This window comes from Betta splendens, chromosome 8 (genome assembly GCF_900634795.4).
Source record: "Betta splendens chromosome 8, fBetSpl5.4, whole genome shotgun sequence".
NCBI lineage: Eukaryota > Metazoa > Chordata > Actinopteri > Anabantiformes > Osphronemidae > Betta > Betta splendens.
In genome coordinates, this window is record NC_040888.2 from 4,605,495 (window position 1) to 4,627,948 (window position 22,454).

General features: G+C 49.7%; 2 protein-coding genes across 5 annotated transcripts; both read right to left on the reverse strand.

Moving 5' to 3' along the window:
• Positions 1-434: 434 nt before the first annotated feature.
• On the reverse strand, positions 435-13,984 carry tbc1d16 (TBC1 domain family, member 16). Of its 4 annotated transcripts, none has more exons than XM_029159093.3 (13): positions 13,787-13,984; positions 11,469-11,679; positions 11,191-11,353; positions 10,801-11,103; positions 7,367-7,543; positions 7,148-7,295; positions 6,908-7,072; positions 6,208-6,356; positions 5,031-5,165; positions 3,971-4,157; positions 3,500-3,679; positions 2,698-2,844; positions 435-2,213 (listed from the first exon to the last, which is right to left on the reverse strand). In XM_029159093.3, the coding sequence occupies exons 2-13, from the start codon at positions 11,647-11,649 to the stop codon at positions 1,911-1,913; spliced, it is 2,238 nt and encodes a 745-aa protein (XP_029014926.1). In that variant the 5' UTR covers positions 11,650-11,679; positions 13,787-13,984; the 3' UTR covers positions 435-1,910. The 4 variants fall into 4 exon arrangements, with proteins under 4 accessions (XP_029014926.1, XP_029014925.1, XP_055366997.1 ...); XM_029159092.3 differs by having other exon boundaries at positions 6,139-6,356; XM_055511022.1 differs by having other exon boundaries at positions 11,451-11,679.
• Positions 13,985-16,970: 2,986 nt separating this feature from the next.
• On the reverse strand, positions 16,971-22,334 carry gaa (alpha glucosidase). The gene is made up of 19 exons (XM_029159079.3): positions 21,841-22,334; positions 21,570-21,721; positions 21,314-21,479; positions 21,133-21,229; positions 20,918-21,037; positions 20,680-20,798; positions 20,301-20,432; positions 20,018-20,128; positions 19,818-19,931; positions 19,645-19,729; positions 19,383-19,500; positions 19,129-19,262; positions 18,891-19,042; positions 18,512-18,660; positions 18,268-18,409; positions 18,097-18,195; positions 17,805-17,969; positions 17,532-17,684; positions 16,971-17,437 (listed from the first exon to the last, which is right to left on the reverse strand). The coding sequence occupies exons 1-19, from the start codon at positions 22,309-22,311 to the stop codon at positions 17,372-17,374; spliced, it is 2,745 nt and encodes a 914-aa protein (XP_029014912.1). The 5' UTR covers positions 22,312-22,334; the 3' UTR covers positions 16,971-17,371.
• Between the last annotated feature and the right edge of the window lie 120 nt (positions 22,335-22,454).

The following is a 22,454-nucleotide window of genomic DNA, read 5'->3' on the forward strand; positions in this document are numbered from 1 at the left end:
AGTGAGCAAAGAATCACACCGGTGCGTGTCTGGGCTTCAACACCCAGAGATAACAAGTGTTGGTGCAAACATGAGCAAGGCACAACAGTGTTGTTCTCGTCTCGAGCCTCAGGTGCTTTTCTGTGGTCTGAAGGTTCCTGGAAAAGCAAGGAAACCACCACAGGAAACTAGAATCTGTCTAATAAAGCCTGTTTACAGCCGAGACCCTGGTATGTAATATAAGACGCACTATCTTCCTGGTTTCACATTAGTGAATTCCCCACCTTAGAAATGAATTCATTATTAAGAATAGTTCTAATGTCATAAAGTTATGACAAAAGATGCTTTGGCTTCATTACATCATGGATTTAAATTATTAAAACACAAACAAGTAATGTTGAAGTTAATATTAGTCATCTTTTTGTGGTTATCAAAGAAGATCTAACACTAAAATATGTATTTATCTTTCAATAGTTTTCTTTATTATTGATTCCTACATTCATTTGGAAGATACAAAACAAAATACAAAGACTTTGTGTAGAATCTCAATACAATTTTATTAATACCAAGAAGTGGCTCCTCTCATGCTGATGCTCAGCAACATCAACATTTGACAGAGCTTACATTCAGTGATGAACCTCCTATAGGAGCAGTCATTAATTAAACTTGTGACTTAGTGTCTGTGGAGGCAGATTGAAATGGAGGTTTAAACACACACACACACACACACACACACACACACACACACACACACACACACACACACACACACACACACACACACACACACACACACACACACACACACACACACACACACACACACACACACACACACACACACACACACACACACACACACACACACACACACACACACACACACACACACACACACACACACGTGAGCAAACGTGAAATGGAGATACATTCACACGACGGACCGATTCCTAGCACTGATATGATGTCATCCACTCTCAGGCGAGAGCTGAGAAAAGAAACGCGACCGCAGGAGACAAAACAGACGGAGAGACGGGAGAACCTGTTCTCCTCCTCGTGATGAGCTTCTGCACCGGTGACACAAACATGCCAACATTTACAGCCGGCTTCCTCCTGCGCATCAGAAACACCCACAGATATCATTGTGTGTGGTGTCTTTACTGCGATCTGATGGGCAGGTATGCGGAGCCCTGTCATGTGCAGGTTTGTCATGTAAACACATTCATTCCTCTGTTTCGGGCTTGTGTGTTTCTTCAACAAACATGTGCCTCCTATATGTAAAGAATCGCTCATGCATTGATAATATTGCTAAATATTTCACAACCGCCGATATCAACGCAAACGTTCAACTTGTTGGTTAATAAAATCAAACAAAAGGCTACCAGTAATAATATAATCTGTGCCAACTCCTTCTTGTTCACACCCAGGATTTGGATTTCACTGTAAAAATGTCCTGTTCATATTCGACATATGCACATTTTTATCTGATATATTCACAAATACTTCACTGTGAGAAGCAGTGCAGCCTCCTTTTGATTGAGTTCATTCATCCCTAGCTCCATTTCAGCTGCGGTCAGAGTCTGCACTAATTCTGGTCCGTTGCCTCAGACCCGACTGTGAACCCCTGTCCACAGGCCCATGGAAGAAAGCCGGCAGCCGACCAGAACCCGAAGCAGGTCCAGACCGACACAGCGGCTAATGATTGTCCGTCCCGCTCCGAGAGGAGAGCGTCCTCCTCTCTAGCCCTCACCCCCCTCGCTGCAAATTAACAAGATCGTATTTGCTGCAAATAACACTCTGCACCGCAGGAAAGGATCAAGTGACCCAACCACTTAAGCTGAAACCCGGAGCCGCGGCTGCGGAGGAGTCCGATAGCAGCAGGCATTTCAAGAATCCAGCAGATGGATCCAAACCTTTGCGCAGCCTCCTACTCAGGACTGCTTCCGGAATGTGAAAATATCTCGCGCTTTGGAGCCCTTCCTGCCCTCCGGGGGAGGAGGCGGCGGCGTGGCGTTCGGTGAGGGCAGGGGCGTGGACGACGGCGAGGGCGAGGAGGGCTGCGGGGTGGAAGTGCCTCCATAGGGGCAGCTCTGCGAGTCCGGGTGTTCGCCCGAACACTCCACGGCGGGGATGTAGCGGCTGTCCCACATGCCCGGGCCGCACAGCTTACAAAGGTCGTGGAGGCTGCAGGGGATCCTGGGCTGCAGGCGGAACTGGTAGAGGAGGCTGCGGGCCTGAGGGAGCAGGACAGTGATACGAATGGCAAACAAGGAAAGAGGCGACAGTAAAAAAAGGCCCAAACGCTGAAATAAATCAATAGCTTTGATTTCAAGCTGAAAGGAAAAACAGAACGCCGTCAAGGTCAGCGCTGCATCGCGTTCCCCCGAGCAGAAACGCCGCCCCGCCTGCTCTTAAAACGCTAAAAAAAACAACATCCCGGGCAACAATAACAGGCGGCGCTACGCCAGCCGCATGCCAACGTGCACTCGCTGCCTGTGGCTGCAGCAGCGCTAAGGCAGCATCCATAAACATGAGCAGGCAGGGATGCAGATCATAAATCCTCTGCATGGAGGAGCAGCATCCCATTTAGTGCTGCAAGGTCTCTGGGCAGCACAAGGCCGGTCAAAAAGGGCGGTGGGAAACTCTCCAGCATCATCACGAACTACAAACGACTCAAATAGTTACTAGCTGCAGAAAACCTAGCTACACTATACAAACCTTGCGAAGCACTAGCTCGCCGTTCATGTGCATGGAGAGGTTGCTGAAGTGCAGCAGCATCTGGTCCGTGGCGAGCTGCTGCTCGGTCACATCCTCCCCGTAGAGAACAATAATGGCCACGCACAGGAAAAGGTGGAAGTAGTCCGTCTGTGAAGAGATCGGAAAGGGGGTCAGGGCAGCGTTCCAGGCTGGAGGACAAAAAGCGCAGAAATATGGGAAGAGCGCTGTGTAAACGAATGACCGCATGCTCTCCGTTCTCGCTGCGCTCAGAGGTTACGCCCTTGCTGCAGGCAACAATGCGGAGGCTTCCCACAGATACGCAACAGAGAGCAACAGATACGCGTGAAATTCAAATAATCATCTAATCTAGTTCAAAGGGCAAATTAAGAGGAAGATAAAAGCTTTAACACATGTTTGATTAAACAGATAGGACTTTATTCTGTGTTTGCTCTTCATATTTTATTATACATGCATTTGCATACTCATCTACCGGCCCTGGTTCCTGTACTATCAATGGTAATTCACCCAGACGTACGCGCTGCAGACGGCCCTATAGAACAGTATGATCTGAGCCGCGGTTTCGCTCCGCTATCTCCTCCATCACCACCTGTGGCTGAACATCAGCACATCTAGAGTGAACAGATGGCCCGAGCCAGACAGACTGATATCTGACTCCGATTACGATGCTGCTACAAGTTTACTGGACCCCGTAGCAGACAGATATGGGGGGGGTGGGGCATGCACGGGGCACAATGACTGCAGGTTGAGCCACTAAAGCGACTTCCAGCTCGAAGGGAGCGACCTGGTAGTGGGCCCAGCAGGCCTCCCACATGCGCAGAGCCTCCGTGTCGGGGAACTCGCGCTTGAAGCAGAGCAGGATCCAGCGGTGGCAGAAGAGCAGCTGCAGGCCGTCCTCCCCGAGCCTGGTCAGGTGGTGGTGGAAGTGGGGCAGCATGAGGCGCAGCAGCTCCCGCAGGTACATCTGCGGGGAGGGGGCACGGGTTAAGAGCAAGGTGAGCGCGTGGCGTTCAATGCGTGCGTGGAATGCGGATGTTTGAGTCATATTAAGTCAAGCAACATGTCACAAAAATATCAGGAAATGGAAAAAAACAACCAGGAATCAGGAAATGGAACTGAATTTCACCCTGGAGTCGCAGAGATGCAAGCAAAAAAAAAACCCTGATTAGAATAACTGTATGTAAATACACCAGACAATTAGGAGATAAGCAAAAAGGAGTGTATTATCATTTAAGCTTCTGGACACGGCTCCTACCAGCTGCCTCTCCATGTCCTCGTCCCGCGGAGAGCTGATGAAGATGGTGTTCTCCATGAGGCCCACGAAGCACCAGAAGGTGTCGCTTTCATCCTGGATCTCGGTGAGCAGAGGGGCCACCAGGTCCGACATGCCCTGGCAGTAGCCCATGTCCGGGTTAAACACCGCGTAGTTGAGCAGGATCCGTCTGAGGCGAGAACGGTGGCAGAGGTCTCAAAAGGTGCAACGAACGCAGCATCATTCACATCAATCATCGCGACTTCCCACAGTCTCTTCCAAACGACACACGTGTATTGTGCAGTTCAACAAAACCACAATAAGGTATGGTTCCACCCAATGTTAATATGTGTGTGAGCATAGTGATGCCCAGAACAACACGAGCCCTGCTTCAGCTGTTGCCATGCCAACTGCTCTGGTAACCAGGGAGCTAATTAATGAGATTTCTTTTTTTCCTCCCCTTTTCCCTGAATATGGATACTTTAAAGAAAACTTTCCTGGCAGTGCTCATGCATTAATACACGCCGTGTAAACAAAAGGAAAAAAAAAAAAACAGGGACATTTTTAGCCTAACGTTAATGACGGAAAACAAACATTCAGGTAAGGAAAAAAACCCAAAGGTGACGACAGGAAAGCACATTGTGCTTTCAGATGACTGGGGTGACGAGAAGACGCCTGCACCTTCCGTTCCAGTGACAGAGACGCGTATCTGCGACATACAGGTAGAATAGATGCGAGATGGTGTGAGATAAGTGCCCCGCATTTGACACGAGCACAACTGGTATCACATAATACCTTGGCAAATACCAGGAGCCTCGATGAGAGCCACTAAACTAATATGCTATTTAAATCCTCTCGCTCCTCGTTTAGAAAGCCATTAGCTGGGAGTATGCATCAAAAGTGCTCAGACGGCTTAGTCAGAGTCAATAAAGCATGAAACTCATTTGCAGCTCCCCCCGGGTTCAGAATATGAAATTAATAGGTACGCCTGTGCATCTCATTGAGGAATGGGGAAAATAAGGACGGACTGGGAAAAGGTGGGACACGGGAGCGCTGATCCCACCTCATGATCTCCACGTTGGGGTTGTTCTCGCCCCTGAAGAAGTGGTTGCTGCGGTCCGTCCGCACCACGTCTTTGTCCACGGTGAACTGGACCTTCCTCCAGAACTCGCTGTGCTCCTCCGGGCTCATGGACAACCTGGGGGAGACACGGGCGGCTGGCGTTAAAGCCACGGGCGCGGGGCGAGGACGAGCCGCCGCGTGGGTCCTAACGAGCAGAGGGGATTTAATTAACTCTGTTTGTTTTCCATGAGGCCCCGCCGGGAATACGGAGCGCGCACCTGATGCAACGCCGCGCAACTGTTTCTGCCGCGTGTTTGTGCGGGAGGGTCCCCGGCCTCCTGTCTCTGATACAGCACGCGTTCACCTCTACGGTCAGGAAAGGTATTCCCATGTTATGTGGGAACATTCAAGAGGAAAAGCACAGTTCTAGACTCTGGACTAATACTTTAAGTGATGTTTATTCTATGTAGGTACATGATGAAAATAGCAATTAAAGGTTAAAGGCCTTGAACTTATGTGAAAGTATAACTAGTGCCAATGAACACATTCACCAAAAAAAAAAGAATTTCTTATCTTTAAGAGGATTTTTCACTTGTGAATGTGCGAATACGTCAAAGGTCTCTTCACTGCATTTCTTCCGTTTCTAGCTTCACAGTCAATGCTGCTGAGGAAAGGAGACAAGCTAGGAGAGAGGGGCCAAACGCATGCGTCCTGCATCCTTGCTCCTAACGATCAACCCGTGGCCCCGGGGGCTCGTCTGCCGGAGCGCTCTTTAAAGGAATTCACATCACAATCAGCGCGAGGGCTCTAATTACTTGACTTCGCCAGGACCCTGTGATGTGCTCGAAATGCTAACGGGGCCGCGGAGATGAAACCTGTCCAATTATCACTGTGATTGCAGAGGAGCAGCTCAGCCTTTAGCTGTGCTCGTGCACAGTGTTGCTGTGCTGCAACACTTCCTTCTGATGGGAGCGCGTGATCTGATGAACGCTGACATGTTTTTCTCTCCGGAGACCTTTTATTTCACGCCCGGCACCTCCCCTCAACACTTCCCCGATTGTGCCTGTTGACGGCTCAGCGCCTGTGATCACGGGCCACAATGGACTCACATATGGCGGCGCGTGTGACTGACTGAGCACTTGGCAGCCGGCGCTGCAGCCATGTTGAGGGTGCCCCACCTCCGCTGCTGGACGCCGTGGTAGTCGCCGCGCTTCTGCAGCCTCCAGGCCTCCCGCTCCTGGGAGCTGGAGTCGTAGGCGTAGTAGTGCAGCAGGAAGGGCCACACCTCGCCGCGGATGGAGGGGTCGATGCCGCCGAAGAAGATGGCCTGGTGAGGAGCGAGAGGCGGATGAGGGCGCGGAGCACACGCGGTGGAGAGATACCGAACGGACAAATTCATGCAAATGGCGCACGGCACCCGAGACCACGGAGCGTGCGCTCGGCTATCACGTTACCAGACGCTGCTGCGGGAGGTGCAAAGCAGAAAGCTCACAAACAAACAGAATCTGCATGTCCGGCGAAAACAAACAGCCCTGCTCCATTTCAGCGTGTGTGCGTGTGTGTGTGTGTGTGTGTTTACTAAGGAAGTGGCCCCGCGCTGACGGTCTAACTGCCACTGACTCATTTCAGCATGATGCTAAACCCGCAACTGAGTCAATCCCAGAGACCTGGAATGAATCACAAGGGGGACATCGGCCAAGACCGGTCCTGTGTGTGTGTGTGTGTGTGTGTGTGTGTGTGTGTGTGTGTGTGTGTGTGGGAGGTAATGATTAACACCGAAACCGAGACTCGCGGTGGCGGCTCTCCGGGCGCCGCTGAGCCGGTGAGATTGAGGGAACACGGAGGTCGACGGGAGGGACGGAGCCCAGGGTTCTGCACCTTGCGCAGCTTGTACTCCTCCTCCACCTGCCCGCTCTGGTTGAGGTGACGCAGCCACGTGGTGACGTCCAGGCGCCGGTACAGCTTCTCCTCTGGGTGCATCTCGGCCGACGGCAGCGTGGGCCTCTGGATGGAGAACTGCATGCAGGACCGCTCATCCGACACCTGACGCAAACACAGAGGCCAGAGTTTGGGTTTTTGCTCCTAGCGGTGCTGGGGTTCGGGGGTTCATGAACTCACCTGATCTTTCAGCTGGGTTTCCCTGCAGCACTTCCACTGCTGGAAGACCTCGGCCAGCTTGTCCAGGCCGGCGTGATGGAAGTGGAGGATCTTATACTGGCTCTCCCTGCTGGCGATCACCAGCTGGCCACTGGTGCAGGCCTCATCGCTGCAAACGCACAACAACCGCTTAATGTGACTTCAAGGCGACCCCCCCTCGACTCTAGACTGGAGGCTGACCTGAAGAAGAGCCTCAGCGACCTCATGTGACCCAGATCCACCCTGAAGACGCCGCACAACTGCTCCAGAGCGAGCACCTTCTGCTGCTCCTCCCAGCGCGTCCCCTGCGACTGCCCGCTGCTCTCCAGGCTGGAGGCAGAGCTCACCGAGTGGGTCATGGACTCCTCGCAGAGCTCCCTGGGAGGAAGTGAGACTCGCTGAATTGGGATTTTTACAAGTTATGCCTTGGAGTTTGATCGAATGACTCAAGTTTTCCACGAAAGAGGTCAGACGTTGCGCGCGAGCGACGCTGTTTGTCTTGGAGTGCGGCGCTCGTCCTCCTGCACAATAAGCAGCACGTAGCCGTGGGCGGCGGCTGAGCTCGGTGATAATAGTACAGACATATAGGCTTATCCCCAGCTCTGTCATGCATTGTTTTGTCTCTCAATACGGTTCTGCCAAAGGGCTCAGAATGAGAGGAATGCATGGAGGCTTCTGAGGACACACACACACACACACACACGGAAATCTGTACATGCACAAATCACACTGTCTGCCGTCCAATTTCCCCTGTCATTCCCCCACGGCCAGCATGTTGTTCCCGGCACTGAAATCTGAGCTGAGGGTTCCGAGAGCACGCGCACACACACACACACACACACACACACACAGAAACTACTTATGTGGCAACACCAGCCCACTCTACATGGCCACAAAGACACACACACTGGGGGATTATCAGTGTCTATCATGTACAACGTCTCCACACACACACACACACACACACACACACACACACACACACACACACACACACACACACACACACACACACACACACACACACACACACACACACACACACACACACACACACACACACACACACACACACACACACACTCTAAGTGGAGCATAGCTAACAACCAGAATGCCCCTCGGAACACGTCTCCAGAAACGCTGGAGCTGAGAAACGCACCGACGCAGAAACGCATTAAACGCGCCGACATTCGAGACGGAGACGCCGAAAAAACGTGACACACAACACACGCAAATGTGAAAAAAGAAAAGTTCGCCTTCTACGGGACGCTCTTTCACAGGCCGGCGTGATGGCCCGCTGGTACTGTAACTAAGACGACGGAGGCGGGCCAGGACCCATCTATTACAGCCTGAATCAATCACGTCTGGCTAATCATTTGCCTGTTAGCAGATGGGAAAATAACAAGGCTGATCAGTCCAAGCTGCACGTTTCCCTCCGCGATCTGGTGATTTACTGCTCTCTGTCTCATGTAGCGCGCCGCAGACCAGACCGCGGGGTGGAGGGAGACGGAGCGGGAGGCGCGGGCACTGGAGCTCGCTGTGCCGGTCCGGCCCGAGGCGTTTACGGGCTTGTTTAACGCACGCGCACATTCTGAAAAGACAGTAAAAAGGAACAAAACGCTTCCACGTTCAAACGCAGACGGTCCGCGTGCATGATTGGAGCAGAAACTCAATAAGCGGCTCTGCAGCCACAAACTACACTAGGTAAACATGTTTTGATGGAGCCGGGCTGCCGGTCCCACCGGACCCGGGTGAGCTCAGTGCCCCGAGGCCTCATAACACCTCCCCACGGGCGCCAGGCTCCCCTTCAGGGGCGCCGCGCTGCCGGGTGACCCGCAGAACCAGGGCCGAGCGGCCCGGGCTCACGGGACTCCCAGCCCGTGGGCTGCGACACGAGGCATGAGGGAGGGCGGCCGCGGAACCACGCGTCGTCCGGGTCACAGCAACACGGCGCTACTGTACATAAAAAAGCCCGACAGCGGCCGCCATGCGTTGTGTTACATGTCATGAGGTTAAATGTTTTGCAAGACACTGAAGGAAGTTTTAAAAAACTTCTGTTCGTCTCGTTAACTTTGACAGATTTCTCCTCTTCATCCTCTCCCACCGCTCTCCTCCCCCCTTTTCGTCCACTATTGCTTTCTCCCATACTTGGTTCCTTTCTCTTTGAATGAGTCCAAGTGACATGTTTCCAGTTCCTGGCCCCTTAACAGTGTCAATTAAAGCGAGAGAGAGAGAAAGAGAAATTGAGTGGGTTCCAGGCTTTTTGGCTGCTGCGCCGCTCACTTCAGCCCTCTAATCCGGAGAGCTGACATTCAGCCCAGCACAACAACCCCAGGAGCACAGGGAATCAAAGGGCTTCACACAGACTTTAGGAAGGGACTGGGATGGGGGGGGGGGGGGGGTATTTGAGAGGTGGGCAACACAGAAAGAAACAATATTAAGAAGAAGGCAGAATGACCAGGAGGGTAAGATGTGAAGAAATGGAGAAAAACTGACGAAAAGCAAGGTCCTGTAGATGGTAGAGAGAGAGAGAGAGAGAGAGAGAGAGAGAGAGACACTAACTCTGAGCGAGTGAGCGAGGCCCAGAGGAGAGAAGGACACGGTAAAGGTTAGAAGCTGTGAAGTGGAGAACGCTGCCAAGTCACACACTGGCTGCACTTACAGCGAGCCGGGGTCTGAGAGTGGTTAGAAATGACTTGAACACACACACACACACACACACACACACACACACACACACACACACACACACACACACACACACACACACACACACACACACACACACACTCCGGGCAGCATGTCAGGCCAAATAGCTGCATGAGGAAACGACCATGGAGGGAACCATAAATCCAAACAGCCGTGAGGTCCGAGCAGCAACGCGGTCACTGTCCAGATGGCTCCCTTGATTAGAGAACAATCTCTGGAAGGGCTGAGGTTTGGGGCCGCTCGGCCTGGAAGGCTTAGTCCAGGCCATCTGTGACTGCATAAAACGTTTACACAGACACAGAGTTGCTTTAAGTGAGCGGATCAAATTTTTCATGGCCACTACTGAAGCCATGAACCTGCCCAAAGCCTCATGGGACGTTCAGCGGTGGAGCACTGAGCCACCGTGTGGCCTCTCAGCGCAAACCGTCACTGGCGGCGCCCATTCTTTTCTGCTTGGCTCCCCCTTGTGGCCGCGCAGCGTAACTGTCAGACTGGGTAACAAACAGGCTACTGTGTTAGCGTGGTGTCATAGGGTTATAAATGAGGCAACGTAAGTCATAAGATCACTACAGTTCAGTACAGTTTGAGAACTGGCTGTTTATGATTTTTAAGATTTAAAACATTTTTATGCTCTAATTAGTGTAAATGATGCTAATTACTATTAATCTAGCTTTAAGTTCTTCGATTGTCGTAGTGTCCAATAAGATCCAGAAGATGGTGCTTGTTTCATTACAAGCTTCATCCACTGCCCTGATGACCTGTCATAAAAATGACAGTGATGGACTGAAACAAGGAAGGTGATACTACGCAACCCACCAGTGAGCGATCACCAATTAAATGACCTTTAACGCATTTAAACCGGACCTCTGACGGCGTAAGAACCGTAACGGGCCACAAACACAGGCCACAAACATCCCAACCCTCACCTGGCTTCGTTGTCCAGGAAGACCGAGCCGCTGCTCTCACACAGCGCCTCGCTGACGGGGGACAAGCAGAAGGGGGAGGAGAAGGTGTCCGAGTCCGAGCCCATGGTGCTGTCCCGGCTCACCTCGTCCGACAGCTCGTAGGAGCCCTCGTCGCCCTCCTCCCCCGCCGACGCCAGCTGCTGCGGCGGCGGCGGCGGCGAGGCCTCCGGCGCCAGGCCGTGGTTCTCTGAGGACGCGCTGGCGCTGATGTTCCGCTCGTCGCCCTCGTCTTCGCCCGGCGCCGCCGGAGGACGGGAGTGGGGTCTGGGAAGAAAGCGCGGTTCAAAACACAAACGCACTTTCCTGTAACTGACTCTGGTCGCGCCTTTGAGCCCGGCGGCGTTTTCGCACCGTCGGCCGCGGAGCCGCGCGTTCCTGCGGACGGGGGAGCTCTCGGGCGTGATGTAGCGCAGCGCCTCCTCGTCCTGCTTCTGGATGCGGGAGTTGGGCACCCAGGTGAGAATCAGAGTGGTGCCCAGGTTCTCGTCCTTCTCCACGTGCACACACAGGTAGCCTGCAGGGGGCAGCGCACGCACACAACACCAGGACTGAATCACAATCAGCAACACAGACCACGCTGCTACTTTGATGCTGGACCTGTGTGTTATTACTGATGAGGAGAGCTGAACCTGGGTGGTGCTCGGCGAGGCCGGGCAGGGGCTCCGCCGGGTGCACGCAGACGTTATTCTTGGAGAAGATGATCTCGCCATCCAGGCCGGACCGCAGCGACGAGCCCCCCGCCCCGGGGTTAAAGGTCAGGAGGTCGGAGGCCTTGGAGGAGGCGCGCCGCAGGAGCCGACCCAGAGACATCTCCTCAGGTCCAAGGCGACCGGGCCCATCCTGTGGAGGAGTGTGCGTTTTCCTTTTACTGCAGTGCCCTCGCTGCCCCCCCGTCTCCTCCCCCCCGGACTCGTTCAGCACTTCCCCGCACCTGCGCCTATTAATACCTCGCCAGGTGCCGTAAACCCTGACGCGTCCCACCTTTTGCAAACACACAAACCGGTGTGTACACACACACACAGAGGAGACGTGAGTCAACACACAGTGTGCTTTACGCTATCACGGGGCAACAGATGTCGTGTGCGCCAGTGACGGCCAGCGGGTTTTAAACGGCATAAAGGCGGCCTTGTGTGGCCGGTCCGGCTTCACCTCAGCCCGGACGGGAAGCAGCGCCCACGATGTCCGGATCACAGACTCCCTGCTCCATCGGCTCCATCCGAGGAATGCTCCCTCCTCCGCCCTCAAAGGCCATGTTTAACTCTGCCTGATTACGCAGGCACCCCACTTCCTGATGCCAGAGCCCGGGCAGGAAGAGCGCTGGCACGGCACGCAGCTGGATTCTCATTGAAATGACTGGGACGTTGGGGGGTTTCATCATCTGTGCTTGTTTCTTGTTAAGTTTAAAAAAAAAAAAAAAAAACCCGCCTGCAACTAATAAATATTTTTCAAGTATCAGATTAAGGGAATGAAAAACAAAACATAATGTGCTGGAAGATGATGCTTTCAAGTATCAAACTTTATCCAAAGATATTACATTTATAATTGTATGAATTTATAATAAATAACAGCTGCATCCAGGAAAAGGTTTCGTTGTGAGTGACTAAAAAAAACATAAAAATGATAAAGACAGTTACAGGCCAAACCTGACGGCTGCATAACCTCTGCAGTGACCTATTCATGAAGTAGACACAGACCTCATTCTTTTCCTTTTTCAATAACTGTGTGTAACATCTAAATAAGCCAGAAGCCGCTAAAGCGCCGGACGCTCTGCAACATGCACAAACTGCAGCCCCTGAACACGAAGAGCGTAACGACAGGCTGCACCTCCAACACGACACGCGGCTATTTTCAGTCGCCTCTTGACTTCGCTGCAGAGCCGCCGCGCAGGTTATTTTGGTCCGTGCGCGCGTCCAGAACCACCCGGGTCCAGTTGATAGGGCTCGGGCTGCTCATTAAGTGACAGGCTCCTCTCAGGCCTTCAGCTCACACCCGCTGACCTTTGGCTGTTTGATCTAATGACTCACACCCTCAGCGCCAAAATGCTGACATGAGAACGTCGTTACGCGGTCCCCCGCCAAAATAAGACACATTTAAGTACAGTATAAAATTTAGCTGCACACACAGAATGTGCAACCCTGCACGGTTTCAGCTTTTCACCTCTGGGCTTCATTAAGACGCTGGGTTGGCGTTTGAATAGATGAGCCGCCTCTGAACTGTAAAAAACGCCCCGAGAGCAACAGAAAGTGTAAAATGAAGCCTGAAAGACAAGGTTCTTGTTTGCATGCAGGTAACTAGAAGTCAGTGGGAAGTAGAAATACTACAAACTCCTCCAGATGAAAAAGTCACAAGGTCATTAACCACAGTATGTGGTTTTAAATTAGGGAGCAACAAATAATCAGCTAAACTAAGTAATGGATTAGGCGGTTTCGTGTCTTTGTCTCGCTGCATTGAAAGGTCGGCTTGTTTCAGGATCAGATGAGCGGCCGCAGCGTGGCCTGTGGAACTAAGGCGTGCCGTCACGTCGAGCAGCTCCATCATCACGACCCCAAGTTCAGCACGCGGCATCCGGACGGATGGAGGAGACGCGGAGGACGGCGAGGACGGGACGCGGTCGGACACGCGCACGCTCCTGACCGCGGACGCGCGTTCGCTCCGAATTTCTAGGTCCAACTGGGACTCCGTCAGAACCGCGTCGCCCGTGAATATTTCAGCCGAGCTGCGCGGACCGTGGCTGAAACCCGAGGCTGGAACCGCTCCACGGTCTTCGCGCCTGCGGCCAATTTGAAAGTTGGTTTTACGCACAACGGGGCGACAACGACCCGAAGGACGCCGGTACCGGAGCGCCGGTACCGGAGCGTCGGGACCGCCCCGGTGCCGCCGCTCACCTGTGATGAATGAATAGCAGGACAGCGTGGACAGAAACGGGGCCGAGCGGCTGAGCTCTCACCTTCAGCGCCGCCGCAGGACTCTACGGCCCATGTCGGACGTCCATCTCGGCGGGCGGGTCAGAACCGAGCAGCGAGTACCGGCGTGGTTTCGCTTCCTTCCTCCTGGAACCAGCTCAGTTGTTAAGGGTTGTACTGATGTTTGGATCCCTGTGTTTTCCGACAGTGACACCTCACGTTTGACTGCTGCTGTCTCTACAGCATAAATTATACTTCCGCCTGATACTTTCAAAATAAATCCTATTCTTAACCTTAAACGGAAGAAGGTGCTTTGAGCACGCGTGTCGCTTTAATTTGTAGGAAGGTTTTCTTATGTCCTTTATACATTTGGTAAAATACTTCTAGCTTTAAATAGCAGCCCCCTGACCACCCCCAAATGTTACTGCTTCCGGAATGCCCAAGGATTTTTCTTTCACATTAACCGGGAATTTTAGATTCGAAAATAAAATGCCTAATGAAAAGTCGTCACTTTACAACACGTTACTACACAAACCAAACTAAAATACATGTTCAAATAGCGGAATTCATCTTAGAATCTACTATGCCGCAAAACGGTGACCTTTTACGTCATGTGACGTTAAGGTCACTGCTAAAAGCTACAGTGCAGCTGGTGCATCAGTCTCATGTCATCACACAGCTGCAGCAAAGCTGGTGCATCATCAGGACCAGAGCTGGAGTCGGAGCATCTCATCACACACCTGCAATGAAGCAACACCTGTATGTTTAAGTCAGTTTTAGCTTAGCCCATAAAAAATGCACAATAAAATAATAGGCACTACATTAAAACATAAAAAAATCATCATAGCCATCATAAATTTATTTCAGCACTAATAACTGCTGACAAAAGCATCATACTGTGCGTTGGACCAATGAATCCTATTTTAACATTGTGAATCACTGCTCAGCATATGACTGCAAATGTCATTCCAACTGGCAACCCACCACTGAGGCAAATACACACAAGACTGCAAAAATACAAGACTTTGGGCCATTTTAAACGGTAAATAAAAATAATGCATACAGTAGGATGAAGTTGCTCAGCTGTGTAGACTGGCAAGGCTTCCATAGGAACATGTGGGATGTAGTTCTGTTTATCAGGAACACCTGCAACCCCCCCAGCACCATCTAGCATCTAGCATGAACAGCATCTAGGCCCCATTCAGCCAGAGAGGATCGCTCACCACCTGAAACCTGGGACAAGAAAAAAAAATCGAATTACAGTCGAAAATCATTTTTATTAACAGACTCTTGGACAAAGTAATAAAATGCAAATTGAGGCTTAATCAGCGTTTGAAACGCAAATACTGCACACACTGCCAGTGTCTTCCCTACCTGTCCAGCAATAAAGGTAATGTAACAATAGTTCCCCGTTTCATATGTTATAAGACTGTCCCCATCATCCCAGAACAGGTCTCCCCACGCCCGGCCCCCCGCTGACAGCGCCACTGTCAGGAAGAAAGGCTGTGAGCGAGAGGTTGCGGTCGTCAAAGCAGGTTCCTTCACAAGAAAAGGTAGAGTCAAGAAAACAAGAGTCACCGCTTCATCTTACGTTCAAATAAAGACATCAGGCAGAATGTCATTTTAATTGAACATAAACAAAACCGGTTGCAGAGTTTGACATTATAATAGTCACAATCGCTTAACTAAAAGCTTGTGTCCCTCCCTCACATGGACATTGATGGTGTCCAGAGGTGCAGGCAGGAGAACGTACTGGCCGTTACGGTGGAAAGACTGAACAACACAAACACACAAAGGATACGATGACGAGAGATAGAGTTTCCACTATTCATAATGAATGAAACACAGGGGCCGACCTGACAGTGGGAAAAGCACGGGGCACATCCCTAGATCTTTAAAAACGTACAGCTGCTGTTACATATCACATAATCACAATCCACAGACCATCCACAGGGACTCTAGTGTGAAACTCTCTAATGCAGTCCTCCCACCACTGTCTGGTTTATGGATTGGTGAAGTCAGGAAAGGCTGTTGGGCCAGGCCAGACCTTGATACGCGTGTCACAGCAGCAAAATCAAGTTAAGATCTTAAGATTACTGCCTACGAGTCATAGTGAGACAGAAGAGCTCTGACCTTTCCTATCAGGATCTGGCCTGTAGCATTTTTAATGAAGACGTCTCGTTTTAGGCCGTCATCAAAGGGGCGGTACGTCCCAGGAGGGCTGGTGCTGCTGATTCCTGGGTCCTGAGCCATAAAGACATCAGTCACAAGTTTGAAGAGCTTTGCTACCATCTGCTGGACACACACTGACATAACACTGTCACGCATCATCAGATAAACAGACCGAATGCTACCAACATATACAATACATTGGATATACATGTTATGTCTGCTGTTTATGACCACATCTGGCTGTGATGTCACTGCTTTCACAGCAAATGTTGGAGTGTTACATTGTGTCATTTTCTGAGTATAGACTATAGTGTAGAGTATAAGTGGGACGTCATTTAGTGGAGCTGAGCTTTCACTGCCATCTTGCATCAGCAGAGAGAGAAAATTGGCATTTATTTAATTTGCAGTCAGATTCAAATTCGGACTGTGAGATAGAGCTCGACTCTCTGAGTCTCACGCTGCAGTGCAAGTACTTGTTGAGTTGGTTAAAGCCAATCCTGACTTGTGCCTAACAGTACAAAACCAGGATCAAGCTGGAGTGTCTCAACAAATAAGTAAAGGATGCACAGAACTACAAGCCTTAGTATTTTTATGTTGTGACATTCAAACATCAGCAAGACCCGGTGTGCGACCCAGAGAAAACTACTAATATCTTCAAAGTCTTTCTCATATTTTTTGATGTGAAAAGATTGGTAAGTTCACAATTAATATCAATATTTACATGTGTCTTTTTTCATATGTAATTGCTACACTCTGGCAGTTTTTTACTTCATGTATTTGTATGTCCAGGTTACACAGGACTTGATTGATATTTAATGCTGAAACATCATCAAAGATGCTTGAAAAATGGGATACATCCTTCAAGCCAAAAGTCATTGCAGAGGAAAACACTTTCAGTTTCCTAAGAGTACCATGAGGGACACCTTACAGTTATAGTTTAAAGTGCACTCTTGGCTGATTGTCCTGCTTTTAACATTCAGCCGTAGATCTCTATATAAGAAGCAGAAATGCAATATAATCAGCATATAAAAGCAGCATTGCTTGGAACTGGACATCTTAAATGAGGATACAAATTTTTAATAATAACAGTACATAAAAAAATCTAATCTATTTACATTTAGAGACCAATGCTTTTACAATCTGTTCAAGCACTAAGCAATAAAAAAACAAACAACCAACCCAAAAACCAAGCCCACCCCGCATCTACTTGTCAAATGGCAGAGTCCTTGTTTAAGCATTAATTACTACTTTCTGATACTAATGTCCATTGACTGTATATAAACAGGATCGTAAAAATACAAAAGACTTTGGACAGTTTTAAAAACGACAGTATTTATATTTATAAGGTATTAAACTGACAACACTGAAGAAAAGAAAAAATGGGCATTAGATGAAGTTGCTCCACTGTGCAGAGTGGCGAGGCTTCCTAAGGCACATGTGTGATGTAGTTCTGTTTATCAGGGAAACCACTGGACTTGAAACACCTTTGACATGGGCAGAGACAGGTTGGCCACTGTCAAAACCTGTGGGAAAAGACACAGACAGGAACATTACTACAGTCTGATGAAGTAGCTGGCATCATTATACAGCTGTGAAGTTACATACAGTAGGACTCACCTGTGTGTCACTACAGTACATGAAATCCATGACTTTCTCTCCATTGGCTAAAACATAGGAGGGTGGTGACGGCACCCCAAACACCTGCAACCCCCCCAGCACCAGAGCATCTAAGGCCCCATTCAGCCAGAGAGGATCACTCACCACCTCAGACTAGGGACAAGAAGTAAAAATGGAGGCACAGTTAAAAAAATTTTTTATAAACACTCTTTGCCAAAAGAATAACAGCATTTGAAATGCAAATAACGCACACACTGCCAGTGTCTTTCCTACCTGTCCAGCAATAAAGGTAATGTAACAATAGTTCCCCGTTTCATATGTGTTAAGACTGTCCCCATCATCCCAGAACAGGTCTCCCCACGCCCGGCCCCCCGCTGACAGCGCCACTGTCAGGAAGAAAGGCTGTGAGCGAGAGGCTGCGGTCGTCAAAGCAGGTTCCTTCACAAGAAAAGGTAGAGTCAAGAAAACAAGAGTCGCCTCTTCATCTTACGTTCAAATAAAGACATCAGGCTTGCAATTTTGTTCTTCCACTTGACAAACTGGTTTTCTAATGGTAGATGCTCACCTGCTGGGGCAGAATGTGTCCCTCCCTCACATGGACGTTGATGGTGTCCAGAGGTGCATGCAGGAGAACGTACTGGCCGTTACTGTGGAAAGGCTGCCCCTAGAAAAACATGGAACAATTAACCAAATGTTTTTAAGTGTGAGAATGAATAAATAGAGCTGAGAAACTCACATTATACAGGCTGTACCAAGTGCCAGGGGGTAGATAGGCAGTCAGCTCTACTGCTCCCTCCTCTAAAACTGGGCTAATGAGGAGTGAACTCCCCCACAGGAACTGGCGGTCTATGGTCTGACAGTTAGGATCAGTGGGAAACCTATGGAAACACAGGGAGAAAAACCAAAGGTAACATAAAAGTGAGAGCTGAGCAGTGCACTGTTTTTAAGTCATATAGCAAAAAGGAAAGAAGAGGACATACTCCACAAAGAGCGGCCTGGCCACGGTCTCAGCAGACGCGTGTGCACGGTGGAAGAGCGTGTACAGAAACGGGAGAAGTGAGTAACGAAGGTTCAACGCCCTCCGCATGGCTGCCTGGGCCTTCTGCCCAAATACGTAGGGCTCCTGAGGCTGGGAGACAAACACACAAAGGATACGATGACGAGAGATAGAGTTTCCTCTATTCATAATGAATGAAACACAGGGGCCGGCCTGACAGTGGGAAAAGCAGGGGCACATCCCTAGATCTTTAAAAACGTACAGCTGCTGTTACATAGGATGTTCACATGTACAGTACAAGCACCTACACATCCACATGTTTGCAGACAGATACAGAGTCAAACACACAAACAGAGTCTCACAGCGTTGGGCTTGTCATTGTGGTTCCTCATAAATGGGTAAAAGGCCCCGAGCTGCATCCATCGGACACACAGCTCCTCAGTGGTGTTGCCTCCGAAGCCGCAGATGTCGGCACCCACAAGGGGCACCCCGAACAGGCTGAACTGCAGCACCGCTAGGGGAGGGGCAGGTACCAAAGGTGCATTTGAGACAGCACACCTCCACATACACATAGAGACCTGTAAAAGGTGATCTCCTCACCTGGAATGGAGTATCTGAGCTGCTCCCAGTCACTCCTGACGTCGCCTGTCCAAACTCCAGAGAAGCGTCCAATTCCAGGGTAAGAGGAGCGAGACAGAACAAACGGTCTCTTCCCCCGTACCTTCAAAAGAGCGCTGTGCACCCAGAAGGAATCCATGACACCGTGCAATCAGAGGCACAAAAGTAAAACCCGGGGTTTTTTACAACATATATAATCAGCTGCTGAGAATGTATGAAATGGTGCCTGGTCTAACCTGTGTGTAGCTTGTGCCTCTGTCAGTCCGTACATGTTGTGCAGGTTGTAGTGCACAGACAGCTTCTGCTGTGCCGACATACAAAGAGTTCCTGAGTTCAACCGGCCTCCGACCACCTCTGTTTGTATGACAGACACAGACTGATTACAAGATATGTAATGTCTATGGGCTTTGCATGCTATAAACATTTATAGTAAACGTTGAACCAATGATATGATTGGCATTGAAAAGCTTCAGTAACAGTGAGCTGAGCTGATCTTACTGGGTGTGTAAGGTGGGTTCTCAATGTCACTGTCGGGACAGCCCTCCACTGAGCCCTGGACAAAATTGGCTGGTTCATTCATATCCTAGAAAAAAAAATAATGTGCCAGTTTGCAATTTTGATGCAAACTAACATAACACATACCCACTAAATATGTGTTTTCTTATACTCACAATCCACAGACCATCCACAGGGACTCTAGTGTGAAACTCTCTAATGCAGTCCTCCCACCACTGTCCGGTTTCTGGATTGGTGAAGTCAGGGAAGGCTGTTGGGCCAGGCCAGACCTTGAAACGCGTGTCGCAGCAGCAAAACCAAGTTAAGATCTTAAGATTACTGCCTACGAGTCATAGTGAGACAGAAGAGCTCTGACCTTTCCTATCAGGATCTGGCCTGTAGCATTTTTAATGAAGACGTCTCGTTTTAGGCCGTCATCAAAGGGGCGGTACGTCCCAGGAGGGCTGGTGCTGCTGATTCCTGGGTCCTGAGCCATAAAGACATCAGTCACAGGTTTAAAGAGCTTTGCTACCATCTGCTGGAAACACACTGATCTAACACTGTCACACTCTTAAGACAGCATTTATACATATAATACACATGATACAGCCATTACAATAGAATCAATTACTTTACTATAATTTACTATAATTTCACACCAGAATAAGGATGTACTTCATGCCTCTCTTATGGAATTCCTCCACCATTTGTGGGAGGTCTCCAAATCGTCTGGGGTCAAAGGTGAACACCCTGCGCTTATCCGCATAATCCAGATCATTCCACTGCACATCCTGATAGTGCAAAAAGTACAATAGTCTCAGCAACTGAGAAATTGATGAATGATAATTTAAAATGCATTTAAAAGTGTGCGATTACCTGGATGTCAAATATGTTAAGAGAAAAAGTTTTAAAGGGTCACCAGGTGTAATTAACTTTACACATGTTGAATACATCTACTGGTAATTTTCTTATTGCAGTATTTATACATAATATAAGGACACGTTATCCACAGGGAAACATCCTATTCTTGTCATTTACCAACGGGAAGTTGGCTTTGTGCATGCGTCGTACAACATTCCGTGTTGTATTAGTGGTTGTGTAACCCCAGCGACACAGATGAAAGCCCAGTGACCAATAGGGAGGCATCATTGGATAACCTGGGAACAACAACACAGAAACTGGATGCTTAACCAGGGTCTCCAGTTAAAAATAACACAAACAATATATATATACACGCTATGGCTACTGTTTATGAAAAGATGTGTTTCAAACATACCAATCACCTGGAGGTACTGGCGTATAACACTTTGAGCATCAGGCCCCAGGAAAATGTAGAGATCCAGGATTCCACCAGTAGAAACCCAAGTGAGAGCAGGAGTCGGCTGCAGGAACACCTCTACATAACAGAAGACATTTAGTTGTTATGATATAGACATAGTTTAATTAAAGAAAAATTAAAACAAAGGCCAGAGAGTCTTGTGCATCAAATACCAATTGCATTGCTATTGAGAAGGAAAACTCCATGTGCTAGTCCATCCTCTTCCTGTACAATGTAAAATGGATGAGAGCCATAGAGGTTGGCATCCGCCTGCAGAGAAGGACATACACGATTACATTATAAATGTAAAATCACTTTGTAGGGAAGGAATGAGAATCCCTACAATAAACGTACATGCGGCGCCATGTCCCTGTTCCACAGAGTCAGAGAAGTCCAATTCAGGTCCAGGCGCAGGGAGGTGTAATGCTCCCCAAGCCCAGAGACGAGGGACGAGGCCAGTGCAGTGGACAGCTGCAGGTACTGGTCAGCAAATAGCATTGGAGCCACAGTAGTGTTCATACTGGCAGGTGGAGAGTAAACAAACACATACTGTGTCCTGATCATGATACATGTACACAGTTCAGTGGAAGACAGCTTTCTGGCTACTCACATCGACCTTCCACTGGAATTTCGGCGCACTATGAACCCAAATGGATCCGACTGGTATTCAAGGCTGTAGAGGGATTCATGGGTGTGGGCACTTTGCTGAGAAAAACCAGCCGGAAGCTTAACCTCATACCGTGGAGAAGATGGGTCCCTAAACTTAAAGGAAGACACGGACCAGATCATTTGCTGCTCTCGTCACAGGTTGTGTAAAACAAATGATGACTCGCTTTATGGATGTGTGTCATATGCAGCCTCAGTAGTAGCTCCTTACTTACAGTAAGGTGCAAGCAGCCTGCAGACTCCTCAACCACCTCTAAGCGGAGGGTAGAAACGTCTCTGGGGAGATATGAGGGTTTGTCTCGCGTCAGAGTTGCAGCCTGGCCCCGTGAGGTGGGAGTGAGGGGCCCCATGCTGTAGCCAGGGTACGCGCTGGGGAAAAAGCACCACGGGGGGCCTGCAGGGTTCTGCAGGGGGGAGTAGCAGCATCCCCGCTCTTCACACTTAGCCTGGCTCAGCAGGCGGTCCCTGCCGCAGTCGAAGCGACTCTCTGGGGCCAAGGAGCATTTACTGTCCGTAGAAAAACCAGCCTGGTGGGGGACTTCCGGATGAACGGACCTGCCCGTGACGTCACCGTGCTTAGCTGGACGCGCCGGCCTCACCGTAGTTACGGCGCAAGGACGCGGTAACAAGGAAAATCCCAGTACGAAAACAACGATCTTTACAGTGGTATTACACAAAAGACCCATAATAGTGCTCTGTAATGCACGTCTCCTACTTCATATGGTTCAGCGAACTATCTAGTTTGCTATTGTGAAAGTCATAATAACACTTATAATAACACATATCATACTGATCTATCTTTCACTAACTGTGTAGCAGCTGGAAGTGA